Below are 24,883 nucleotides of genomic sequence, written 5' to 3'. Positions count from 1 at the left end.
TGTCAGTATGAGCCACTGAAGGAACAGTAAATGGGATCTAAGCTCATTAGACTTCAAACACTGAGACCCTAGAATGCTCCTATATTGTTCTGTACCCTGTGGCTTTCAGATAGTGCCTACACTTGATAGTACAGATACAAATTAAACATTTGTGCTATGAACGCATATTTATTTGGCCTCACACCCCCAATAATGAGTGCCCAAGAGTGGCTCACATGAAAGGGAGAAATTTTAATGACCTGTCCTAAAAATAAGTTTTAGCACATTCATATCCCAGAAACCATCAAATTGTAAAAATATATACATAAAAGGACAAAACAGAAGTATGAACCTTCTTTAGGTGAATTTTTGATCAGAAAATGGCTTTCATTTGCTCTCTTTCCCAATCTAGCAGTCTCCAACAGCCAAGCTATAGTGACCGCTGGTAAATTCCACTTCTTGGCAGCTTCATATTTAGAACCACCTGGTTCTTTCAATACAAGATGTGTACTGGCAAACATGCCTTTCTTTGCATTGGATTTGCGAACGAAGAATTCTTGAACACTGAAAGTTACATTTAAAGAAAAGCAAATGTCATATGCACTATTAGCCAGCAAAGTAAGAATGAAGTTTCTAATACAATGGTTTTGTTAGAGTTCTGAATATATGAAAATACTCACAGATTAAAAGTTGGCTCTATTTCTTAAATTAAGCTAATCCCCTTACAAGTGCTTACTCTAGAATGAAATTAAACTTTTTATAAAAACATAAGCAAATTAAACTAGACTTACAAGAAATAACCAGAAAAACCATCTATTTAATTAGTCATCACCCATCCACCTTGTCTTTCCTCCCAAAAGAAGGCAGCATGGAACAACTACGGGAGCAAAGGAAGAGTATGAATAACACATTATATCTTTTAGCCCACTACAACTTCTCCAAGTATTTTCACATATTTCATTCGATCCTCTCAATATTTGTGAAATACCAATATTTTACAAATTATTGTAAAAATACGACCTGAGAAAAGATGCAGAGAAATTAAACGCCTTCTCATGATCACAGAATATTAAAGGAAATATGGGGGCAAAAACAGAATATGAGATATAAACAGAATTGTCTTTTCTTTTAGGACTTCTGGGTTTTAAGTCTAGATCCCCACTTTTAAGATGTTTTTAATATTCCACATTTTTCCTAGTACTTTCACGGATTCATTTTTCACATTTAACCCACTGATCAATTAATTTGGTACTTATTTTGGGATGAGATGTTGCTCCAACTTTACTGAATCATATTTATTAAATAAACCATCTCTTCCTCAATAAGTTGAAATATCACTTTTATCATATACCAAATTCCTGTTTGTGTTTAGGTCTATTTCTAGACTTTCTGCCTGTTCACTGAACTTTCTGCTACTTACAGACACACTATTTTATCTAGTGAGGTTTACAAAATATATTTAAATAACTATTCTATTTCAGAATTTTTATGACTTTCCTGCTTGCTAATATTTTCTTTGAATTTAAGAATTAGTTTGCTTATTGCCCTCTCTAAAAAATTTCTTTAAAACGTTTAGTCTTCCTGTCCAAGAACAGATACATCTTTCATACTGTTTAAGTCTTATTTATTTCCCTCAATAGCATTTTACAAGTTTCTGTAGCTCTTCCAAGTTTCCCTTTAAAATTTTTTTAAAAATCGAAGTATAGTTGACATACAATATTGTATTAGTTTCAGGTGTACTACGTAGTGACTCGACATTTAAATGCATTACAAATGATCAACACCAAAAGTATAGAAGCCATCTGTCAACATACAAAGCTAGTACAGTATTACTTTTTTCCTTATGCTGAATATTACATCCCCATGACGTTTTAACTTTATAACTGGAATTCTGTACCTGTTAATCCCTCTTCACCTTCCCCTCTGGTGACTACTAATTTGTTCTCTATATCTAATTTGTTCTCTATGAGTCTATTTTGGTTTTATTTTGTTTGTTCCTTTGTTTTGTCCTTTTAGATTCCACATCATGTTGCTAGGTGTTTTATCTCTTATTCCAGATTTAGTAAGAGACCTTTGTTTTCATTAGCTCTTCTAACTGGTTGTACATATGAAGGTCAGTGACTTCTGTATATTAATATTCTACATAACCACTTTGCTGAATTTTTCTGTGAGCACCACTTTAGTCTGTTGCCATATTTTGTTATTGTTATTTGTTACAATTTCAGTTTTTTCCAAAAGCTTACTGTTTGGTATAATCCAAGTACACAACACAGCAAAAAAGGAAATATACAATTTAATGAATTATCATAAGATGAAAACCCTTATATCAACCACCCACGTCAGAAGACAGAATCTTACCAGTCACTCCAGAACCTCTCCAACGTGCCTCTTCTCAGTTACTAACCCCCTTCCCTCCCTTGCTAACAGTAGCCACTATTTGGATATTTATGATCATCACTTCCTTACTTTTCTTTTGTTTTATCACATAGTGCATCTTTAAACACTACATTTAATTTTTTATGTCTTTTAGCTTGCAGGTTCCCTCTTCTTTCCTTGCCCCCTTGTTGAAGACACTATAATGTAGAGTTACTTCAGAGTCTGGATTTTGCTGATTGTATTGCTGTGCTGTAGTAGAACATGTTATTCTCCTGTATTTCCTATAATTCAGTAGTTGAATCTAGGTTTTATTAGATTGAGGTTTCATTATTTTGCTAAGACTACTTCAAGGTGGTGATGTATTCTTCACAAGGAAGCATATGTCTGGTTTTCTCTTTAGTATGTGATTAACTGTTGGTTTTCAATACCTAGAATCTTTCATTTATTAGGAGTCACAATCTTATCATTCCTTTTTCACTTATTTGTTGGAATACTTCTATAAAGGGAAATTGTCTTATCCATTATTATGGTACTCTGATACAGACTGTATAGGAAAGGCAGGATAAATACTTTGATCCTTTCTCTTTATTTACCAGCTTTCAAAATAATGAGTTGGTTTCCTAGCATCCTTCAAACATGACCAATTAGCTTAGTTTGTTTGGTGCCATTATGAAGTTATGATTTAAACATTATTTGATGTGTCTGGATCCACTGCTATTATTATCTCTAGTGACAACTTTTCCTGTCTTTAGCCAGTGGAGGTCCTTTTGACACAACCCTTCCTACTAGTCTTCAATAATATATCAATACTTGCTCTCTGTTCTGACAAAATGTTCCAGACTCACTGGTATCTTTTCTGCCCCAGACCTAGAACTGATCATTTCTTTAAGCTTTAGTTTCTTTTAGTGGGAAGTGGTATTTTAAGGTCACAATGTGGGCACTGGTGTTGCTTGTTACTATCAGGTTGATAATGATTTCTAGGCTTAAAAGTGGTTTTGAATTCCTCTTTGAACCAAGAGTTACTAAAAAGTTCTAAAATGCTGAGTTGATAAAGTCTTTTCATCTTCTATTTCTCCTACTCATTTCTAATTTTGGGTTTTTTTTTTTTGTACTGTGATTACAGAATATGGTCTCCACTCTTTCTACTTCAGGGAACTTACTGAGGTTTTCTTTGTGGCCAATTTCTATACAGGCAACGTTTATGAGTGTTCCACAGGTGCTTGAAATGGTATGGTCACTGTTTTAGAGTGGATAGCTAACTATGCTGTTTAAATCTGTATCCTTTCTTGTTTTCCATTTGACCTGTCATGAGGTAAAAGGTGGGAATTAAAGTCTCTTACAATTAATGTTTCTGCTGATTCCTCACTGAATTTCCTGCTGTTTTTGTTCTATGAATGGTAGTCATGCTCTATTTGGTATATACATATTTTTTACCTTCAGTGTAAACAGCACTCTTTATTTACAGTGCTCTTCTTTTTCCTGTTTAATGCCTTTTGATTTGAATCCAAACTTGTCTGACGTTAAAACTGCAACACTCTCTTTTCTTTTGATATATCTTTGCCCATCTTTTTTTTTCCCCAAATGTTCTGAATCATTTAGGTTTAGATGTGTCTCTTGTTTAAAAGCATTTTAAGCGCTGCTTAATGATATAATCTAAAAGAACTTTTCCTTTAATGTAAAGTTTAGTTCATTTATATTTATTTATATAATGAGTTTTCTACTTCCTTTTTAAACAGCCACCATTAAAGTTCACTTACAGGTTGGGCTAATCTGGATTTTGGAACTTTAAAATTCATTTTCTTTCTCCCAAAGTATTCATTATTTCTGCTTAACATTTGCACTGCAGAAAAACAATTAATGTACACTGAAAAAGAATAAATCATCCAGATGGCATATGGAAGGGAATAAATAATGCTTAGATAAGCAACACTCAATAACGACCCACATATCAGCTTTAAATATTCCCTTTCCTGGTAGGTAAGCATTAACACCTGGAGCCTTAACATTTGCCAGGCATCCGTCTAACAGCATTCTCCCTCTCCCACTTTGAGCCATCACATAGATATGCAACACACTCCTCATAAATATTATAAAGACACCCAGTGAAATCCTAATTTGAATGCTCTTCTATAAGTCAAAACAAATAAAAGGTACACCAAGACAGCAGGTACACTAAAAATACTACATACCTTGCTCCAAGGCGATTTGCTAAGAATGTCAACGAATCTTTTTCAGCTCCTGCACACTGACTGAATGAAAGAACACAATCCTCTAACGGAGTCATTCCTGCCATTACTGGGACTGGTGTGAAGAGAGGATTTGACTTTGGATCAGTTAAAGTCTGATAGTCTATACAAGTTACCTTTCAAAAACAAGAGAAACAATAACATCAACCTGAAATAAGCGACTAGTGGTTAACACTGGTTCAGTTACAGTAACAGTAATTTTAGTTTAGATGAAAACCAATTTTACTTTCATATAAATGTGTATATATGCTCATTCTCAACACATTTAAAATTATAACATTAAAGAAATACATACACACCAATCCGTTATATAGGATGTTAAAATCAGTCAGATTTGTCATCGAATTTATTGAATTTTGCTTAAAATTTAATTTCTTCCAATGTATTATCACTTTTTCTCTTTGAAAGTTGAAAAATAAATCAATGATGAAATTATTAGTGATAAGCCAACAAGATGGAATAATACAAAAGTGTATGTCATGTTTTGGTAGTAAGAAAACTAGGAAAATTGAAATAATATGAGATGACCTGGAGTAACTTCCTAAGAAGGAACACTGCTGGTGTGGCCCCTCTATTCTACCAGGATTAGGACCAAGAAGCTTGCATAGTTTATTATTTACACTTTCCATTGTTAAAAGCAAAATCCAGACAGTGCTCAAACCCAAATACCAATTTACTGAAACTGAACTGCCTAAGAAATAAATGTGTACTCCTAGTTTCAGACATCCTTCAATACTATATTTCAACTGCTACAGTGTTTTCTTACCAGCCATGTATTTGTAACAACTTCTCCCACAGTTGCCTGTACTTCACACCCCAGCAGAGGAACCACAGCATAATCAGCAACAACTCTGCTCTGAAGTGACACAATTTTTCCAGCATTTTCTCTTATGATAGTTGCAATATTAAATTCATTTTCATTACTAAAACCTAAAATAAGAAAACTCTTTTGGCTAAATAAACCTTCGTCAGTAATTGTAGAAGCATCAGGGAGGCAATGACTGACGGAAGACTGGTTTTCTTCTTGCAGAGAAATATGAGTAGAATCAATAAGGGGCTCCACATGAGCAGAATCATTAAAGGGTCCAACTTCAGACCGCGCAACTTCAACTGGAACAGAAAAAGAAATGTTTTCTAACAGGTATTTTATTTTATAAAGTTTATTTCCTAGTAAGGATATTAAGGTAACATGGAACCTGAGAACTGTGACCACACATATAAAACTAAGGCTTTATAAGTATACAATGAAGAAAGAATATGAACCATCCCATCCTCTGGGTTCCCAGGAGTGTTATCAGTATTACTATCCTAGGACAACAGCAATCATGTTACTATTCTAAGTATTACTAGTGTACTAGAAAACTCTAATTAGTTGAAAATTATGAAGCTCCAATAACTCCATGGGCCTGTTTGAGTTCCGAAACTGGTTCAGATAATTCACAACAGAATTAAAAAAATATCATTAAGGAAAAAATGGAAGCAACAGGCCTAAGTGGTCAAGCCCATCACATGGAAATAACTGAATAAATGCAATAATAAGAGAATTATGGTTATTTCCCTTTCAAAAATTTCTATAAAGTTTTATAATGAAATTGGAGCTATTTAGCTTCTATACCGATTCTTAAGAAAACAACTGATCAAGGACCCAACAGTCTCAACAATTTCATTTCAGGATAAAGTTGGCTTATAAATGGGTAGTAGAAGAAAAAAAAACATAAATATTTTAAAATATAAATGTCAATAATGAAAATGCAGCTGCTGCCAGTGTCCTAGTCCTCACGGTGAGACACAGCTACCCCCTGCCTCTGCAGGAGACCTTCCAACACTAGCAGGGTGTTAGACACTGGAAAAGTCCTGGTTTAAAAATAAAGGGATTAGGAGAGGGCAGACAGCAGAAGCAAGAAGAACTACAGTCCTGCAGCCTGTGGAACTAAAACCACATTCACAGAAAGACAGACAAGACAAAAAGGCAGAGGGGGCTTCCCTGGTGGCGCAGTGGTTGAGAGTCCGCCTGCCGATGCAGGGGACACGGGTCCGTTCCCCGGTCCGGGAAGATCCCACATGCCGTGGAGCAGCTGGGCCCATGAGCCGTGGCCGCTGAGCCTGTGCGTCCGGAGCCTGTGCTCCGCAACGGGAGAGGCCACAACAGTGAGAGGCCGACATACCGCAAAACAAAAACAAACAAACAAACAAACACACAAAAAAGGCAGAGGGCAATGTACCAGATGAAGGAACAAGATAAAACCCCAGAAAAACAACTAAATGAAGTAGAGATAGGCAACCTTCCAGAAAAACAATTTAGAATAATGATAGTGAAGATGACCCAGGACCTTGGAAAAAGGATGGAGGCAAAGATTGAAAAGATGCAAGAAATGTTTAACAAAGACCTAGGAGAATTAAAGAACAAACAAACAGAGATGAACAATACAATAACTGAAATGAAAAATACACTGGAAGGAATCAATAGCAGAATAACTGAGGTAGAAGAATGGATAAGTGACCTGGAAGACAGAATGGTGGAATTCAGTGCTGTGGAACAGAATAAAGAAAAAAGAATGAAAAGAAATGAAGACAGACTAAGAGACCTCTGGGACAACATTAAACGCAACATTCGCATTATAGGGGTCCCAGAAGGAGAAGAGAGAGAAAAAGGACCCGAGAAAATATTTGAAGAGATTAAAGTCAAAAACTTCCCTAACATGGGAAAGGAAATAGCCACGCAAGTCCAGGAAGCACAGAGACTCCCATACAGGATAAACCCAAGGAGAAACACGCCGAGACACACAGTAAGCAAATTGGCAAAAATTAAAGACAAAGAAAAATTATAGAAAGCGACAAGGGAAAAACGACAACATACAAGGGAACTCAAATAAGGTTAAAAGTTGATTTCTCAGCAGAAACTCTAAAAGCCAGAAGGGAGTGGCATGACATATTTAAAGTGATGAAAGGGAAGAACTTAAAACCAAGATTACTCTACCCGGCAAGGATCTCATTCAGATTCCATGGAGAAATCAAAAGCTTTACAGACAAGCAAAAGCAAAGAGAATTCAGCTCCACCAAATCAGCTCTACAACAAATGCTAAAGGAACTTCTCTAAGTGGGAAACACAAGAGAAAAAAGGACCTACAAAAACAAACCCAAAACAACTAAGAAAATGGTAACAGGAACATACATATAGATAATTCCCTTAAACGTGAATGGATTAAATGCTCCAACCAAAAGACACAGGCTCGCTGAATGGATACAAAAACAAGACCCATATATATGCTGTCTACAGGAGACCCACTTCAGACCTAGGGACACATACAGACTGGAAGTGAAGGGATGGAAAATGATATTCCATGCAAATGGAAATCAAAAGAAAGCTGGAGTAGCAATACTCATATCTGATAAAATAGACTTTAAAACAAAAAATGTTACAAGAGACAAGGAAGGACACTACATAATGATCAAGGAATCAATCCAAAAAGAAGATATAACAATTATAAATATATATGCACCCAACATAGGAGCACCTCAATACGTAAGGCAACTGCTAACAGCTATAAAAGAGGAAATCGACAGTAACACAATAATAGTGGGGGGACTTCCCTAGTGGTGCAGTGGTTAAGAATCCGCCTGCCAATGCAGGGAACATGGGTTTGAGCTCTGGTCCAGGAAGATCCCACATGCCGCGGAGTAAGTAAGCCAGTGTGTCACAACTACTGAGCCTGCTATCTAGAGCCCGTGAGCCACAACTACTGAGCCCATGTGCCACAAGTACCGAAGCCTGTGCACCTAGAGCCCATGCTCTGCAACAAAAGAAGCCACTGCAATGAGAAGCCTGTGCACCGCAATGAAGAGTAGCCCGCTCCCCGCAACTAGAGAAAGCCCACGCACAGCAACGAAGACCCAATGTGCCAAAAATAAATTAATTAATTAATAAAAATAATAACAGTGGGGGACTTTAACACCTCACTTACACCAATGGACTGATCATCCAAACAGAAAATTAATAAGGAAAAACAAGCTTTAAATGACACAATACACCAGATATATCTATAGGACACTCCATCCAAAACCAGCAGATTACAGTTTCTTCTCAAGTGCGCACAGAAGATTCTCCATGATAGATCACATCTTGGGTCACAAACCAAGCCTCAGTAAAGTTAAGAAAACTGAAATAGTATCAAGCACCTTTTCCAACCACAACACTATGAGATTAGAAATCAATTACAGAGAAAAAAAACGTAAAAACCACAAACACATGGAGGCTAAACAATACGTTACTAAATGACCAAAAGATCACTGAAGAAATCAAAGAGGACATTAAAAAATACCTAGAGACAAATGACAATAAAAACATGACAATCCAAATCCTATGGGATGTAGCAAAAGCAGTTCTAAGAGGGAACTTTATAGCAATAGAGTTGTACCTCAAAAAGAACCAAACATCTCAAATAAACAATCTAACCTTACACCTAAAACAACTAGAGAAAGAAGAACAAACAAAACCCAGTGTTAGCAGAAGGAAAGAAATCATAAAGATCAGAGCAGAAATAAATGAAACAGAAACAAAGAAAACAATAGCAAAGATCAATAAAACTAAAATCTGCTTCTTTGAGAAGATAAACATAATTGATAAACCATTAGCCAGACTCATCAAGAAAAGTGGGAGAGGACTCAAATCAATAAAATTAGAAATGAAAAAGGAGACGTTACAACAGACACTGCAGAAATACAAAGCACCCTAAGAGACTACTACAAGCAACTCTATGCCAATAAAATGGACAACCTGGAAGAAACGGACATATTCTTAGAAAGGTATGACCTTCCAAGACTGAATCAGGAAGAAACCGAAAATATGAACAGACCAATCACAAGTAATGAAATTGAAACTGTGATTAAAAATCTTCCAACAACAATAACAACAACAAAAATCTTCCAACAAACAAAAGTCCAGGACCAGATGGCTTCACAGGTGAATTCTATCAAACATTTAGAGAACAGCTAACACCCATCCTTCTCAAACTCTTCCAAAAAATTGCAGAGGAAGGAACACTTCCAAACTCATTCTATGAAGCCACCATCATCCTGATACCAAAACAGACAAAGATACTACAAAAAAAGAAAGTTACAGACCAATATTACTGATGAATATAGATGTAAAAGTCCTCAACAAAATACTAGCAAACAATCCAACTACACATTAAAAGGATCATACACCATGATCAACTGGGATTTATCCCAGGGATGCAAGGATTCTTCAATATATGTAAATCAATCAATTTGATACACCACATTAACAAACTGAAGAAGAAAAACCATATGATCATCTCAATAGATGCAGAAAAAGCTTTTGACAAAATTCAACACCCATTTATGATAAAAACTCTCTAGAAAGTGGGCATAGAGGAAATGTACCTCAGCATAATAAAGGCCATATATGACAAACCCACAGCAAACATCATTCTCAATGGTGAAAAACTGAAAGCATTTCCTCTAAGATCAGGAATAAGACAAGGATATCCACTCTCACCACTATTATTCAACATAGTTTTGGAAGTCCTAGCCACGGCAGTCAGTGAAGAAAAAGAAATAAAAGAAACACAAATTGGAAAAGAAGTAAAACTGTCACTGTTTGCAGATGACATGATACTATACATAGAGAATCCTAAAGATGCCACCAGAAAACTACTAGAGCTAATCAATGAATTTGGTAATGTTGCACGTTACAAAATTAATGCACATAAATCTCTTGCATTCCTATACACTAATGATGAAAAATGTGAAAGAGAAAATAAGGAAACACTCCCATTTACCACTGCAACAAGAAGAATAAAATACCTAGGAATAAGCCTACCTAGGGAGACAAAAGACCTGTATGCAGAAAAGTATAAGACACTGATGAAAGAAATTAAAGATGAAACAAACAGATGGAGACATATACCACGTTCTTGGATTGGAAGAATCAATATTGTGAAAATGACTATACTACCCAAAGCAATCTACAGATTCAATGCAACCCCTATCAAATTACCAATGGCATTTTTTATAGAACTAGAACAAATAAATCTTAAAATTTGTATGGAGACACAAAAGACCCTGAATAGCCAAAGCAGTCTTGAGGGAAAAAAACGGAGCTGGATGAATCAGGCTCCCTGACTTCAGACTACACTACAAAGCTACGGTAATTAAGACAATATGGTAGTGGCACAAAAACAGAAACATAGATCAATGGAACGGGATAGAAAGCACAGATGTAAACCCACACACCTATGGTCAACTAATCTATGACAAAGGAGGCAAGGATATACAATGGAGACAGTCTCTTCAGTAAGTGGTGCTCGGAGAACTGGACAGCTACATGTAAAAGAATGAAATTAGAACACTCCCTAACACCATACACAAAAATAAACTCAAAATAGATTCGAGACCTAAATGTAAGACCAGACACTATAAAATTCTTGGAGGAAAACATAGGAAGAACATTCTTTGACATAAATCACAGCAAGGCCTTTTTTGATCCACCTCCTAGAGTAATGGAAATAAAAACAAAAATAAACAAATGGGACCTAATGAAACTTAAGTTTTTGCACCGCAAAGGAAACTACAAACAAGATGAAAAGACAACCCTCAGAATGGGAGAAAATATTTGCAAACGAATCAATGGACAAAGGATTAATCTACAAAATATATAAACAGCTCATGCAGCTCAATATTAAAAAAAAAACAACCCAATCTAAAAATGGGCAGAAGACCTAAATAGACATTTCTCCAAAGAGGACATATAGATGGTCAAGAAGCACATGAAAAGCTGCTCAACATCACTAATTATTAGAGAAATGCAAATCAAAACTAGTGAGGTATCACACCTCACACCAGTTAGAATGGGCATCATCAGAAAATCTACAAACAACAAATGCTGGAGAGGGTGTGGAGAAAAGGGAACCCTCTTGCACTATTGGAGGGAATGTAAATTTATGCAGTCACTATGGAGAACAGTATGGAGGGTCCTTAAAAAACTAAGAATAGCATTACCATATGACCCAGCAGTCCCACTACTGGGCATACACCCAGAGAAACCATAATTCAAAAAGACGCATGCACCCCAGTGTTCATTGCAGCACTATTTACAATAGCCAGGTCATGGAAGCAACCTAAATGCCCATCGACAGACAAATGGATAAAGAAGATGTGGCACATATATACAATGGAATATTACTCAGCCATAAGAAGGAACGAAACTGGGTCATTTGTAGAGATGTGGATGGATCTAGAGACTGTCATATGGAGTGAAGTAAGTCAGAAACAGAAAAACAAATATCGTATATTAACACATATATGTGGAATCTAGAAAAATGGTACTGATGAACCGGTTTGCAGGGCAGAAAATGAGACACAGATACAGTGAACAAACGTATGGACACCAAGGGGGGAAAGTGGTGGGGAGGGGGTGGAGGTGGGGTGGTGTGATGAATTGGGAGATTGGGATTGACATGTATACACCAATATGTATAAAATGGATAACTAATAAGAGCCTGCTGTATGATAAAATAAATTAAATTAAAAAAAATAAAGAGATTAGGAGCAGTTGCTCTACTGACTTGCTGTATAAAAAGAAAAAGAAAATGCATACCCTAATATGCAATAAATATTATGAAATCAATGCTAAAAGTTTAAGAGGTAAAAACTTAGTATGTTCTTGAAAACTCTAGTGGTGCTGTGTTGAAGGGTAATGGCTTACAGCAGAGATAGGCAAACTACAGCCTAGGGGCCAAAGTGGGCCCATGGCCTGTGTATTATCATTTTTACATTTTTAAATGGTTGCAAAAACAAAACAAAACAAAATAGAATGTGTGACAGAGGCAGAATGTGTCTGGTAAAGCCCAAAATATTTACTGTCTGGCCTTTTACAAAAACAGTTTGCCAAGCCCTGCTTCATGGGATTCCAACAAGCCTGGAAGGTATTCAAGGATTCTTAACATTTATTTATATAGGCACTGTGCCTAAGTGCTTTACATGCATGTAATTAATGGTCATGATACTATTAGGCTCATTCTATTGCTGTATCTATACCCTTTCTTCAAGAAGAATACCAGGCTTAAAGAGGTTATGTAACTTACCTAAAGTCATACAGTTATTAGGTGGCAGAAATGAGATATAAACCGAAGTCTGTCTGACTCCAGGGTCCATAACATTATGTTATAGTGCCATATTCTTATTTCTATCTTCATCTCCAATAGACACGACCGTTTTCACTTTTAAACTAATTACTGTTTATATATACTTTAATTCCTACTTAATACAAGTATTTAAATTGCTCTTACTGACACTCTGAAGAAGCAGTTTTGTCTAGAGCATTACTGATCAGTAGGTCAGGAGACTCTATGACCCTCAGTTTCATATTATAAGGAATAAGGGATAACAGTATATTTATAATTTATAGAGATGTATGAGGATGAATAAGCTTAGATGGAAATAAAGGTGACATGATACTATAAAACATTTTGGAAAGTAGTTTTAAAAATAGATATTTCTAATATAAAATGTAAAAACAAAATATTTTGCCATTAAAATTGTTCACAATCACATCTAGGAGGAAAAAAACAACTTTGTTTGATGTCTATATATAGGTGGTGAGATAGGAAGAAGGAAGAAGCCCAGGGGAATTTTAGACTACTATAAAAACAAACTAGAAATACTAAGTTTTATAAATGATAAGTAAAACCCTGAAGTTATTAAAGACTCAGAATAAATTAACATGTTCTACAGTAGTTCTTCCCATTTATTTTAGAAATAAAACCCTTTCTCAAATAGATGTCATTCAGTTGCCCAATAGACTACCAAATAATAGGCTTTTTGACAAGACTATTATTGAAAAAGCTCTCTCAAATCAAAAGTAATTTTGTTTTAAGAGGTAACTGAAAATACTTGATTACATTCTTCTAAATTTGATGCTTGGGGATTCACTGAGATTTACTGTCACTAAATCCTTTCAAAGTCAGTAGACTACTAGCTGCTTTAGAAAGGAAGGTTTGAGAAACCAACTGCCTGCCTCCAGCAAGTACCCTAGTTGAAGGATAATGCATAAAACTACTTCCAGTCAATCTGCGGCTTCTTTATACTAGAACATCCTAAAAAATTAGGATGATCTGATATGATACACTACTAAAGCATAAGCAAGTGGTCTGACAAAAGTCAATTCTGCAGTACTCCATGAAGAGAAACAGTGTGGATAAAAAAATATGAATACTGAAAGTTCCTTTCTAGAAATATGGTAGGCTAGATATTCAAAACCTACTCACTAAAAACACCTAAAATACAGGATGAAATATTAAAGGTATCCTTATAAATACATAGCTGAGTTTGCAAGAAAGCAAGAGAAATTCTCAAGGGCTAAAAAGGAAGTAGTAGCATGAATTCAGATCATTAAGTGATTACTAAAGCTAACGATTAACATCTATTTTGGCAGTGACCTATACCCTTAGAATTTAAGGATATCACATAGAGGGATAGGAGTCAAGCCTTTGATCTCACACAAATTAGACGTGGGGCAGAGTATTCCTTACCACTCAGAAACACTAAAGGGAAATGCCTTCAGTGAAAATGTTGACCAAAACCCAATCAACCACCACCACCACCAAGTCCACCCTGCAAAAGGAGATGACAAGTACACTTTATTTTTCTGAGGCACAGAAGAACATTTATGAAAATCACTTCCTAAACACCTCATAGACCAAAGATATGATAAAATTAGAAAATATTTAGACTTGAACAATTACAAAAATGGTACATAGAAGATCTTTTGAAATATAACTGAGTTACTACTTGCAGAGAAATCTACTGACATAAACACTTAGATAAAAAGACTCAAAAAAACAAATTGTGCAACTTAAGAAATGAGAAGAAAAAAGAGAAGAAAAAAAAGAGTAAGACAATAAATTAATGAAACAAAAATCAAACTTGGTTTGTTAAAAAGACTAATGAAACTGGTATTTAAATCTCCTAGAAAATATAGCTTACCAAAACTTATTCAGGAAAAAATAGAACAATGAAATAGTTTCATATCCATTAAATAAATCCGTACTATAAAATCAGGCCAGGCCATTAGACCAGGCCATTAGACAGATGAGTTTCATCACACATTCAAGTATAAGGGAACTCGAATCGTACATAAACTGAGATTAAAGAAAAAAAAAGTAACTCACCAATCCATTTTATCAATAATAACAAAACCCAACAAGGACAACAGGAAAAGGAAAATTATAGGCCAATATCACACCGAATAGATAAAATCCTAAATAAAATATTAAACTGAACACAGTAAAAAAAAAGATGAATATATCATATCCAGAAGAATTTAAACTTGATTTAACAATGTAAAATCTACTAATGCAATTTACCACACCAAGGAGAAAAAACCATATAATTCTAATGAGCAGAGGAAAAGTACATAATACCCAGATCACAGCCCTAAAGAATAAAAACTACAAAACTTTTAGAAGAAAACATACAAGAAAAGCATCATTACATTAGATTTGGCAATGATTTCTTAATTATGACACCAAAAACACAGGCAATGAGAAAACAATAAATTGGACTTCATCACAATTAAAACTTTTGTCCATCAAAGAACACAGGGTGAAAAGGCTACCCAAAGAATGGGTGAAAATATATGCAAATCATATATCTGGTAAGGGATCAATATTCAAAATACATAAAGAACTCCTACTACTCAGGAACAAAAAAATCAACCCAATTGAATAAACATTTCTCCAAAGAAGATTTATAGATGGCTAATAAAAACATGAAATGATGCTCAGTGTCACTAATCATCAGGGAAATGCAAATCAAAACCACCAGTGAGATACCACTTCATACCCATTAGGATGATGTTTATTAAAAAAAAAGCAGAAAATACAATATGTTGGTAAGGATGTGGAGGAACTGGAACCCCTGTGCATTGCTGGTGAGAATGTAAAGTGGTACACCACTGTGGAAAACAGCAAGGTGGTTTCCCAAAAAATTAAACATAGAATTACCATATGACTTATCAATTCCACTTCTGGGACTGTATCTAAAAGAAATGAAAGCAGGGACTTGAACAGATACCTGTACAGCGACGTTCACAGCACCATTATTTACAAAAGCCAACCACAGAGAAAACTCAAGTGTCCATCAACAGAAAGGAAGAGACAATTCCAACATACAATGAACTATTATTCAACTTAAATAAGGAATGAAATTCTGACACATGCTAAAACATGGATGAAACTTGAGGACATTATGGTAAGTGAAATAAGACACAAAAGGACAGATACTGTATGAGTCCATTTATATGAGCTACCTAGAATGGTCAAATTCAGATACAGAAAATAGAATGGTGGTTGCCAGGGACTGGGCAGAGGGAGGAAGACAGAGTTACTATTTAATGGCTATAATGTTTCAGTTTGGGAAGATAAAAAAGTTCTGGCATGAACGGTAATGATGGTGGCACAAGAGTGTGAATATAGTACCACTAAATTGTACAACTAAAAATAGTTAAAATGGTAAATTTTATGTTAGGCATATTTTACCACAATTTTTAAAAACTCAATACCCAGAGAGAGGAGGAAGATGGCGGAAGAGTAAGACATGGAGTTCACCTTCCTCCCCACAGATACATCAGAAATACATCTACACGTGGAACAACTCCTACAGAACACCTACTGAACGCTGGCAGAAGACCTCAGACCTCCCAAAACGCAGGAAACTCCCCACGTAGGGCAAAAAAAAAAAGAATAAACACAGACAAAAGAATAGGGACGGGACCTGCACCAGTGGGAGGGAGCCGTGAAGGAGGAAAGGTTTCCACACACTAGAAGCCCCTTCGCGGGCGGAGTCTGCGGCTGGCGGGGTGGGGGGAGCTTCAGAGCCGCGGAGGCGAGAGCAGCCACAGGGGTCCGGAGGGCAAAGCGGAGAGATTACCACACAGAGAATCGGTGCCGACCAGCGCTCATCACCCCGAGAGGCTTGTCTGCTCACCCGCTGGGGCAGGCAGGGCTGGGAGCTGAGGTTCGGGCTTCGGTCGGAGCGCAGGGAGAGGACTGGAGGCGTGCACACAGCCTGACGGGGTTCGTGCACCACGGCTAGCCGGGAGGGAGTCTGGGAAAAAGTCTGGACCTGCCAAAGAGGCAAGAGACTTTTTCTTCCCTCTTTGTTTCCTGGTGCGGGAGGAGAGGGGATTAAGAGCACTGCTTAAGGAGCTCCAGAGATCGGTGCGAGCAGCGGCTAACAGTGCAGACCCCAGAGATGGGCATGAGACGCTAACGCTGCTGCTGCCACCACCAAGAAGCCTGTGTGCGAGAACAGGTCACTCTCCACACCTCTCTTCCAGGGAGCCTGTGCAGGCCGCCACTGCCAGGGTCCTGGGACCCAGGGACAACTTCCCCGGGGGAATGCACGGCGCGCCTCAGGCTGGTGCAACATCACACCGGCCACTGCTGCCACAGGCGCACCACGCACTCCGTGCCCCTCCCTCCCCCCGGCCTGAGTGAGCCAGAGCCCCCGAATCAGCAGCTCCTTTAACCCCGTCCTGTCTGAGCGAAGAACAGATGCCCTCCGGCGACCTACACGCAGAGGCAGGGCCAAATCCAAACCTGAACCCCAGGAGCTGTGCAAACAAAGAAGAGAAAGGGAAATCTCTCCCAGCAGCCTCAGGAGCAGTGGATAAAATCTCCACAATCAACATGATGTACCCTGCATCTGTGGAATACCTGAAGAGACAACGAATCATCCCAAATTGAGGAGGTGGACTTTAGGAGCAAGATTTATTATTTTTTCCCCTTTTCCGCTTTTTGTGAGTATGTGTACACTTCTGTGTGAGATTTTGTCTGTATAGCTTTGCTTTCACCATTTGTCCTAGGGTTCTATCCAACCGTTTTTTTTTTTTTTTACTTAAAAAAAATTTTTTTTTCTTAATAATTTTTTTATTTTATTATACCTTATTTTATTTTATTTTCCTCTATCCTTTCCTTCCTCCCTCCCTCCCTCCCTTTCTTTCTTTCTACTTTTTCTCCCTTTTATTCTGAGCAGTGTCGATGAAAGACTCTTGGTGCTGAAGCCAGCAGTCAGTGATGTGACTCTGAGGTGGGAGAGCCAACTTCAGGACACTGGTCCACAAGAGACCTCCCAGCTCCACGTAATATCAAATGGCGAAAATCTCCCAGAGATCTCCATCTCAACACCAAAACCCAGCTTCACTCAACGACCAGCAAGCTACAGTGCTGGACAACCTATGCCAAACAACTAGCAAGACAGGAACACAACCCCATCCATTAGCAGAGAGGCTGCCTAAAATCATAAGTCCACAGACACCCCAAAACACACCACCAGACGTGGACCTGCCCACCAGAAAAAAAAGATCCAGCTCCATTCACCAGAACACAGGCATGAGTCCCCTCCACCAGGAAGCCTACACAACCCACTGAACCAACTTTAGCCACAGGGGACAGACACCAAAAACAACGGAAACTACGAACCTGCAGCCTGCAAAAAGGAGACCCCAAACACAGTAAGTTAAGCAAAATGAGAAGACAGAAAAACACACAGCAGATGAAGGAGCAAGATAAAAACCCACCAGACCTAACAAATGAAGAGGAAATAGGCAGTCTACCTGAAAAAGAATTCAGAATAATGGTAGTAAAGATGATCCAAAATCTTGGAAATAGAATAGACAAAATGCAAGAAACATTTAACAAGGACCTAGAAGAACTAAAGATGAAACAAGCAACAATGAACAACACAATAAATGAAATTAAAAATACTCTAGAAGGGATCAATAGCAGAATAACTGAGGCAGAAGAACAGAAAGGGACCTGGAAGATAGAATACTGGAAATGACTACTGTAGAGCAGAATAAAAAAAAAAGAATGAAAAGGACTGAGGACAATCTCAGAGACCTCTGGGACAACATTAAACGCACCAACATTCGAATTATAGGGGTCCCAGAAGAAGAAGAGAAAATGAAAGGGACTAAAAAAATATTTGAAGAAATTATAGTTGAGAACTTCCCTAATATGAGAAAGGAAATAGTTAATCAAGTCCGCCAAGCACAGAGAGTCCCATACAGGATAAATCCAAGGAGAAACACGTTAAGACACATATTAATCAAACTGTCAAAAGTTAAATACAAAGAAAACATATTAAAAGCAGCAAAGGAAAAACAACAAATAGCACACAAGGGAATCCCCGTAAGGTTAACAGCTGATCTTTCAGCAGAAACTCTGCAAGCCAGAAGGGACTGGCAGGATATATTTAAAGTGATGAAGGAGAAAAACCTGCAACCAAGATTACTCTACCCAGCAAGGATCTCATTCAGATTTGATGGAGAACTTAAAGCCTTTGCAGACAAGCAAAAGCTGAGAGAGTTCAGCACCACCAAACTAGCTCTACAACAAATGCTAAAGGATCTTCTCTAGGCAAGAAACAGAAGAGAAGGAAAAGACCTATAATAACAAACCCCAAACAATTAGGAAAATGGGAATAGGAACATACGTATCGATAATTACCTTAAATGTAAATGGATTAAATGCTCCCACCAAAAGACACAGACTGGCTGAATGGAAAAACCAAGACCCAGACATATGCTGTCTACAAGAGACCCACTTCAGACCTAGAGACACATACAGACTGCAAGTGAGGGGATGGAAAAACATATTCCATGCAAATGGAAATCAAAAGAAAGCTGGAGTAGCAATTCTCATATCAGACAAAATAGACTTTAAAATAAGGACTATTAGAAGAGACAAAGGACACTACACAATGATCAAGGGATCGATCCAAGAAGAAGATATAACAATTTTAAGTATCTATGCACCTAACATAGGAGCACCTCAATACATAAGGCAAATACTAACAGCCGTAGAAGGGGAAGTCGACAGTAACACATTCATAGTAGGGGACTTTAACACCCCACTTTCACCAATGGACAGATCATCCAAAATGAAAATAAATAAGGAAACACAGGTTTAAAGGATACATTAAACAAGATGGACTTAATTGATATTTATAGGACATTCCATCCAAAATCAACAGAATACACTTTTTTCTCAAGTGCTCATGGAACATTCTCCAGGACAGATCATATATTGGGTCACAAATCAAGCCTTGGTAAATTTAAGAAAACTGAAATTGTATCAAGTTTCTTCTCCGACCACAATGCTATGAGACTAGATATCAATTACAGGAAAAGATCTGTAAAAAATACAAACACATGGAGGCTAAACAATACACTACTTAATAACGAAGTGATCAATGAAGAAATCAAAGAGGAAACCAAAAAATACCTAGAAACAAATGACAATGGAGACACGACGACCCACAACCTATGCGATGCAACAAAAGCAGTTCTAAGAGGGAGGTTTATAGCAATACAATCCTACCTTAAGAAACAGGAAACATCTCGAATAAACAACCTAACCTTGCACCTAAAGCAATTAGAGAAAGAAGAACAAAAAAACCCCAAAGTTAGCAGAAGGAAAGAAATCATAAAGATCAGATCAGAAATAAATGAAAAAGAAATGAAGGAAACGATAGCAAAGATCAATAAAACTGAAAGTTGGTACTTTGAGAAGATAAACAAAATTAATAAACCATTAGCCAGACCCATCAAGAAAAAAAGGGAGAAGACTCAACTCAAAAGAATTAGAAATGAAAAAGGAGAAGTAACAACTGACACTGCAGAAATACAAAAGATCACGAGAGATTACTACACGCAACTCTATGCCAATAAAATGGACAAACTGGAAGAAATGGGCAAATTCTTAGAAATGCACAACGTGCCAAGACTGAATCAGGAAGAAATGGAAAATATGAACAGACCAATCACAAGCACTGAAATTGAAACTGTGATTAAAAATCTTCCAACAAACAAAAGCCCAGGACCAGATGGCTTCACAGGCGAATTCTATCAAACATTTAGAGAAGAGCTAACACCTATCTTTCTCAAGCTCTTCCAAAATACAGCAGAGGGAGGAACACTCCCAAACTCATTGTACAAGGCCACCATCACCCTGATACCAAAACCAGACAAGGATGTCACAAAGAAAGAAAACTACAGGCCAATATCACTGATGAACATAGATGCAAAAATCCTCAATAAAATACTAGCAAACAGAATCTAACAGCACATTAAAAGGATCATACACCATGGATCAAGTGGCATTTATTCCAGGAATGCAAGGATTCTTCAATATATGCAAATCAATCAATGTGATACACCATATTAACAAACTGAAGGAGAAAAACCATATGGTCATCTCAACAGATGCAGAGAAAGCTTTCGACAAAATTCAACACCCATTTATGATAAAAACCCTGCAGAAAGTAGGCATAGAGGGAACTTTCCTCAACATAATAAAGGCCATATATGACAAACCCACAGCCAACATCATCCTCAATGGTGAAAAACTGAAAGCATTTCCACTAAGATCAGGAACAAGACAAGGTTGCCCACTCTCACCACTCTTATTCAACAGAGTTTTGGAAGTTTTAGCCACAGCAATCAGAGAAGAAAAAGAAATAAAAGGAATCAAAATCAGAAAAGAAGTAAAGCTGTCACTGTTTGCAGAGGACATAGAGAATCCTAAAGATGCTACCAGGAAACTACTAGAGCTAATCAATGAATTTGGTAAAGTAGCAGGATACAACATTAATGCACAGAAATCTCTTGCATTCCTATACACTAATGATGAAAAATCTGAAAGTGAAATCAAGAAAACACTCCCATTTACCATTGCACAAAAAGAATAAAATATCTAGGAATAAACCTACCTAAGGAGACAGAAGACCTGTATGCAGAAAATTATAAGACACTGATGAAAGAAATTAAAGATGATACAAACAGATGGAGAGATATACCATGTTCTTGGGTTGGAAGAATCAACATTGTGAAAATGACTGTACTACCCAAAGCAATCTACAGATTCAATGCAATCCTTAGCAAACTACCACTGGCATTTTTCACAGAGGTAGAACAAAAAATTTCACAATATGTAGGAAACACAGAAGACCCCGAATAGCAAAGCAATCTTGAGAACGAAAAACGGAGCTGGAGGAATCAGGCTCCCTGACTTCAGACTATACTACAAAGCTACAGTATCAAGAGAGTATGGTACTGGCACAAAAACAGAAATATAGATCAACAGAACAGGATAGAAAGACCCAGAGATAAACCCACGCACATATGGCCACCTTATCTTTGATAAAGGAGGCAGGAATGTACAGTGGAGAAAGGACAGCTCAGGAAGTGGTGCGAGGAAAACTGGACAGGTACATGTAAGAGTATGAGATTAGATCACTCCCTAACACCATACACAAAAATAAGCTCAAAATGGATTAAAGACCTAAATGTAAGGCCAGAAACTATCAGACTGTTAGAGGAAAACAGGCAAAACACTCTTATGTCATAAATCACAGCAAGATCCTTTTTGACCCACCTCCTAGAGAAATGGAAATAAAAACAAAAATAAACAAATGGGACCTAATGAAACTTCAAAGCTTTTGCACAGCAAAGGAAACCATAAACAAGACCAAAAGACAAGCCTCAGAATGGGAGAAAATATTTGCAAATGAAGAAACTGACAAAGGATTAATCTCCAAAATTTACAAGCAGCTCATGCAGCTCAATAACAAAAAAACAAACAACCCAATCCAAAAATGGGCAGAAGACCTAAATAGACATTTCTCCAAAGAAGATATATAGACTGCGAACAAACACATGAAAGAATGCTCAACATCACTAATCATTAGAGAAATGCAAATCAAAACTACAATGAGGTACACCTCACACCAGTCAGAATGGCCATCATCAAAAAATCTACAAACAATAAATGCTGGAGACAGTGTGGAGAAAAGGGAACACTCTTGCACTGCTGGTGGGAATGTGAATTGGTACAGCCAGTATGGAGAACAGTATGGAGGTTCCTTAAAAAACTACCAATAGAACTACCATATGACCCAGCAATCCCACTATTGGGCATATACCCTGAGAAAACCATAATTCAAAAAGAGGCATGTACCAAAATTTTCATTTCAGCTGTATTGCCCGGAGATGGAAACAACGTAAGTGCCCATCATCGGATGAATGGATAAAGAAGATGTGGCACATATATACAATGGAATATTACTCAGCCATAAAAAGAAACGAAATTGAGCTATGTGTAATGAGGTGGATAGACCTAGAGTCTGTCATAGAGAGTGAAGTAAGTCAGAAAGAGAAAGACAAATACCATGTGCTAACACATATATATGGAATTTAAGACAAAAAAATGTCATGAAGAACGTAGGGGTAAGACAGGAATAAAGACACAGACCTACTAGAGAAGGGACTTGAGGATATGGGGAGGGGGAAGGGTGAGCTGTGACAAAGCGAGAGAGAGGCATGGACATATGTACACTACCAAACGTAAGGTGGATAGCTAGTGGGAAGCAGCCGCATAGCACAGGGAGATCAGCTCGGTGCTTTGTGACCGCCTAGAGGGGTGAGATAGGGAGGGTGGGAGGGAGGGAGATGCAAACGGGAAGAGATATGGGAATATATGTATATATATAACTGATTCACTTTGTTATAAAGCAGAAACTAACACACCATTGTAAAGCCATTATACCCCAATAAAGATGCTAAAAAAAAAAAAAACATGTACCAAAATGTTCATTACAGCTCTATTTACAATAGCCAGGAGATGGAAAGAACCTAAGTTTCCATCATTGGATGAATGCATAAAGAAGATGTGGCACATATATACAATGGAATATTACTCAGCCATAAAGAGAAATGAAATTGAGCTATTTGTAATGAGGTGAATGGACCTAGAGTCTGTCATACAGAGTGAAGTAAATCAGGAGGAGAAAAACAAATACTGTATGCTAACACATATATATGGAATTTAAGAAAAAAATGTCATGAAGAACGTAGGGGTAAGACAGGAAGAAAGACACAGACCTACTAGAGAAGGGACTTGAGGATATGGGGAGGGGGAAGGGTAAGCTGTGACAAAGTGAGAGAGTGGCATGGACATATATACACTACCAAACATAAGGTAGATAGCTAGTGGGAAGCACAGGGAGATCAGCTTGGTGCTTTGTGACCACCTAGAGGGGTGGGATTGGGAGGGAGGGAGACGCAAGAAGGAAGAGATATGGGAACATCTGTATATGTATAACTGATTCACTTTGTTATAAAGCAGAAACTAACACACCATTGTAAAGCAATTTTACTCTGATAAAGGTGTTAAAATTTTTATTATGAAGTATTTAATACATCTAAAAACATATAAAGAATAATGAGTAACCATATACTACTAATCTAGCTATTAGAAAAAATAAAATATTTTACTTGGCCAAAATTCTCCTGTGAATCCCTTCCCATTTTCTTTGTGGTTTACAACATATATATAACTGTAAGTAATATATACACTACTTCATTTTGCGTGTATTTTGACTTACATAAGTGATACATGGTATGTACTCTTTTGCTATCCTAACCTCAGCATGAGAGATATTCATCTCATCCAAGTAACTGTTTATGAATGTACCACACTGGTATACGAACATACCACAATTTATTTTTCCACCTAAGGATATTTTTATTGTGTTTTTTTTTGGTTTTGCTTTGTTGTTTTGCCAATACAGTACAAACCGTACTGCTGAGATTGTTCTTATGCACGTCTCTGTGCACATGAGCAAGAATTTTTCTAGGGTTGGCTTGGCTGATTCCTGGGATATGTACATATTCCACTTTCTTACATAATGCATATTGCTTTCTGAAGTGTTTGTTCTAGTTTACCACTTTATACTAGAACAATAGTAAGGATTCCTATTGCACATCCTTTCAACATTTAGAATTTCCCATAAGGCTTGAAATTCTTATTAATTTGATGGATGTAAAGTGGGATCTCATTGTGGTTTTAATCTTATAACTGACTGCTAATAAGGTAGAGCATCTTTTTGAGTGTTATTTGACGAATACTTTAAAGTAGTTGGATTTTTCAATCTTATTTTGTGGTCTGTGGTTTTCTATTTTATACAAGTTTTCCTATCTGAGGGTCATAAAGTTACTTTTATGTATATGTTTTAGAGGTCTTAAAGTTTTGCCTTCCCACGTTACGTCTTCAATCCACATGGAGTTGATTTTTGTATTTGATAAGAAGTGTTCAGATTATCCATGTGGATAATCACTTGTTTTCAAACTTTTTATTGAACAGGTCATCCTTTTTCTACTAATTTGCACTGCTGCCCCTGTCATTTATTAAGGGTCTGTT

The 24,883-nt window shown here is 37.1% G+C and overlaps 1 protein-coding gene across 5 annotated transcripts in view; it reads right to left on the bottom strand.

The window, feature by feature from the left end:
- Positions 1-24,883, bottom strand: part of TOPBP1 (DNA topoisomerase II binding protein 1) — a 79,194-nt gene that overhangs the window by 33,819 nt on the left and 20,492 nt on the right. For all 5 annotated transcript variants that reach the window (XM_073803805.1, XM_033855374.2, XM_033855376.2 and 2 more), the window contains exons 11-13: positions 5,368-5,711; positions 4,545-4,717; positions 332-543 (exon numbers count right to left, since the gene is read on the bottom strand). In XM_073803805.1, the coding sequence (XP_073659906.1) occupies positions 332-543; positions 4,545-4,717; positions 5,368-5,711 (729 nt within the window). The remainder of the gene's footprint in view (positions 1-331; positions 544-4,544; positions 4,718-5,367; positions 5,712-24,883) is intronic.

Source organism: Tursiops truncatus, chromosome 4 (assembly GCF_011762595.2).
Source record: "Tursiops truncatus isolate mTurTru1 chromosome 4, mTurTru1.mat.Y, whole genome shotgun sequence".
NCBI classification, from domain to species: Eukaryota; Metazoa; Chordata; class Mammalia; order Artiodactyla; family Delphinidae; genus Tursiops; species Tursiops truncatus.
Note: the sequence above shows the minus strand (reverse complement) of the source record. Positions and strands in the feature narration are given on the sequence as shown.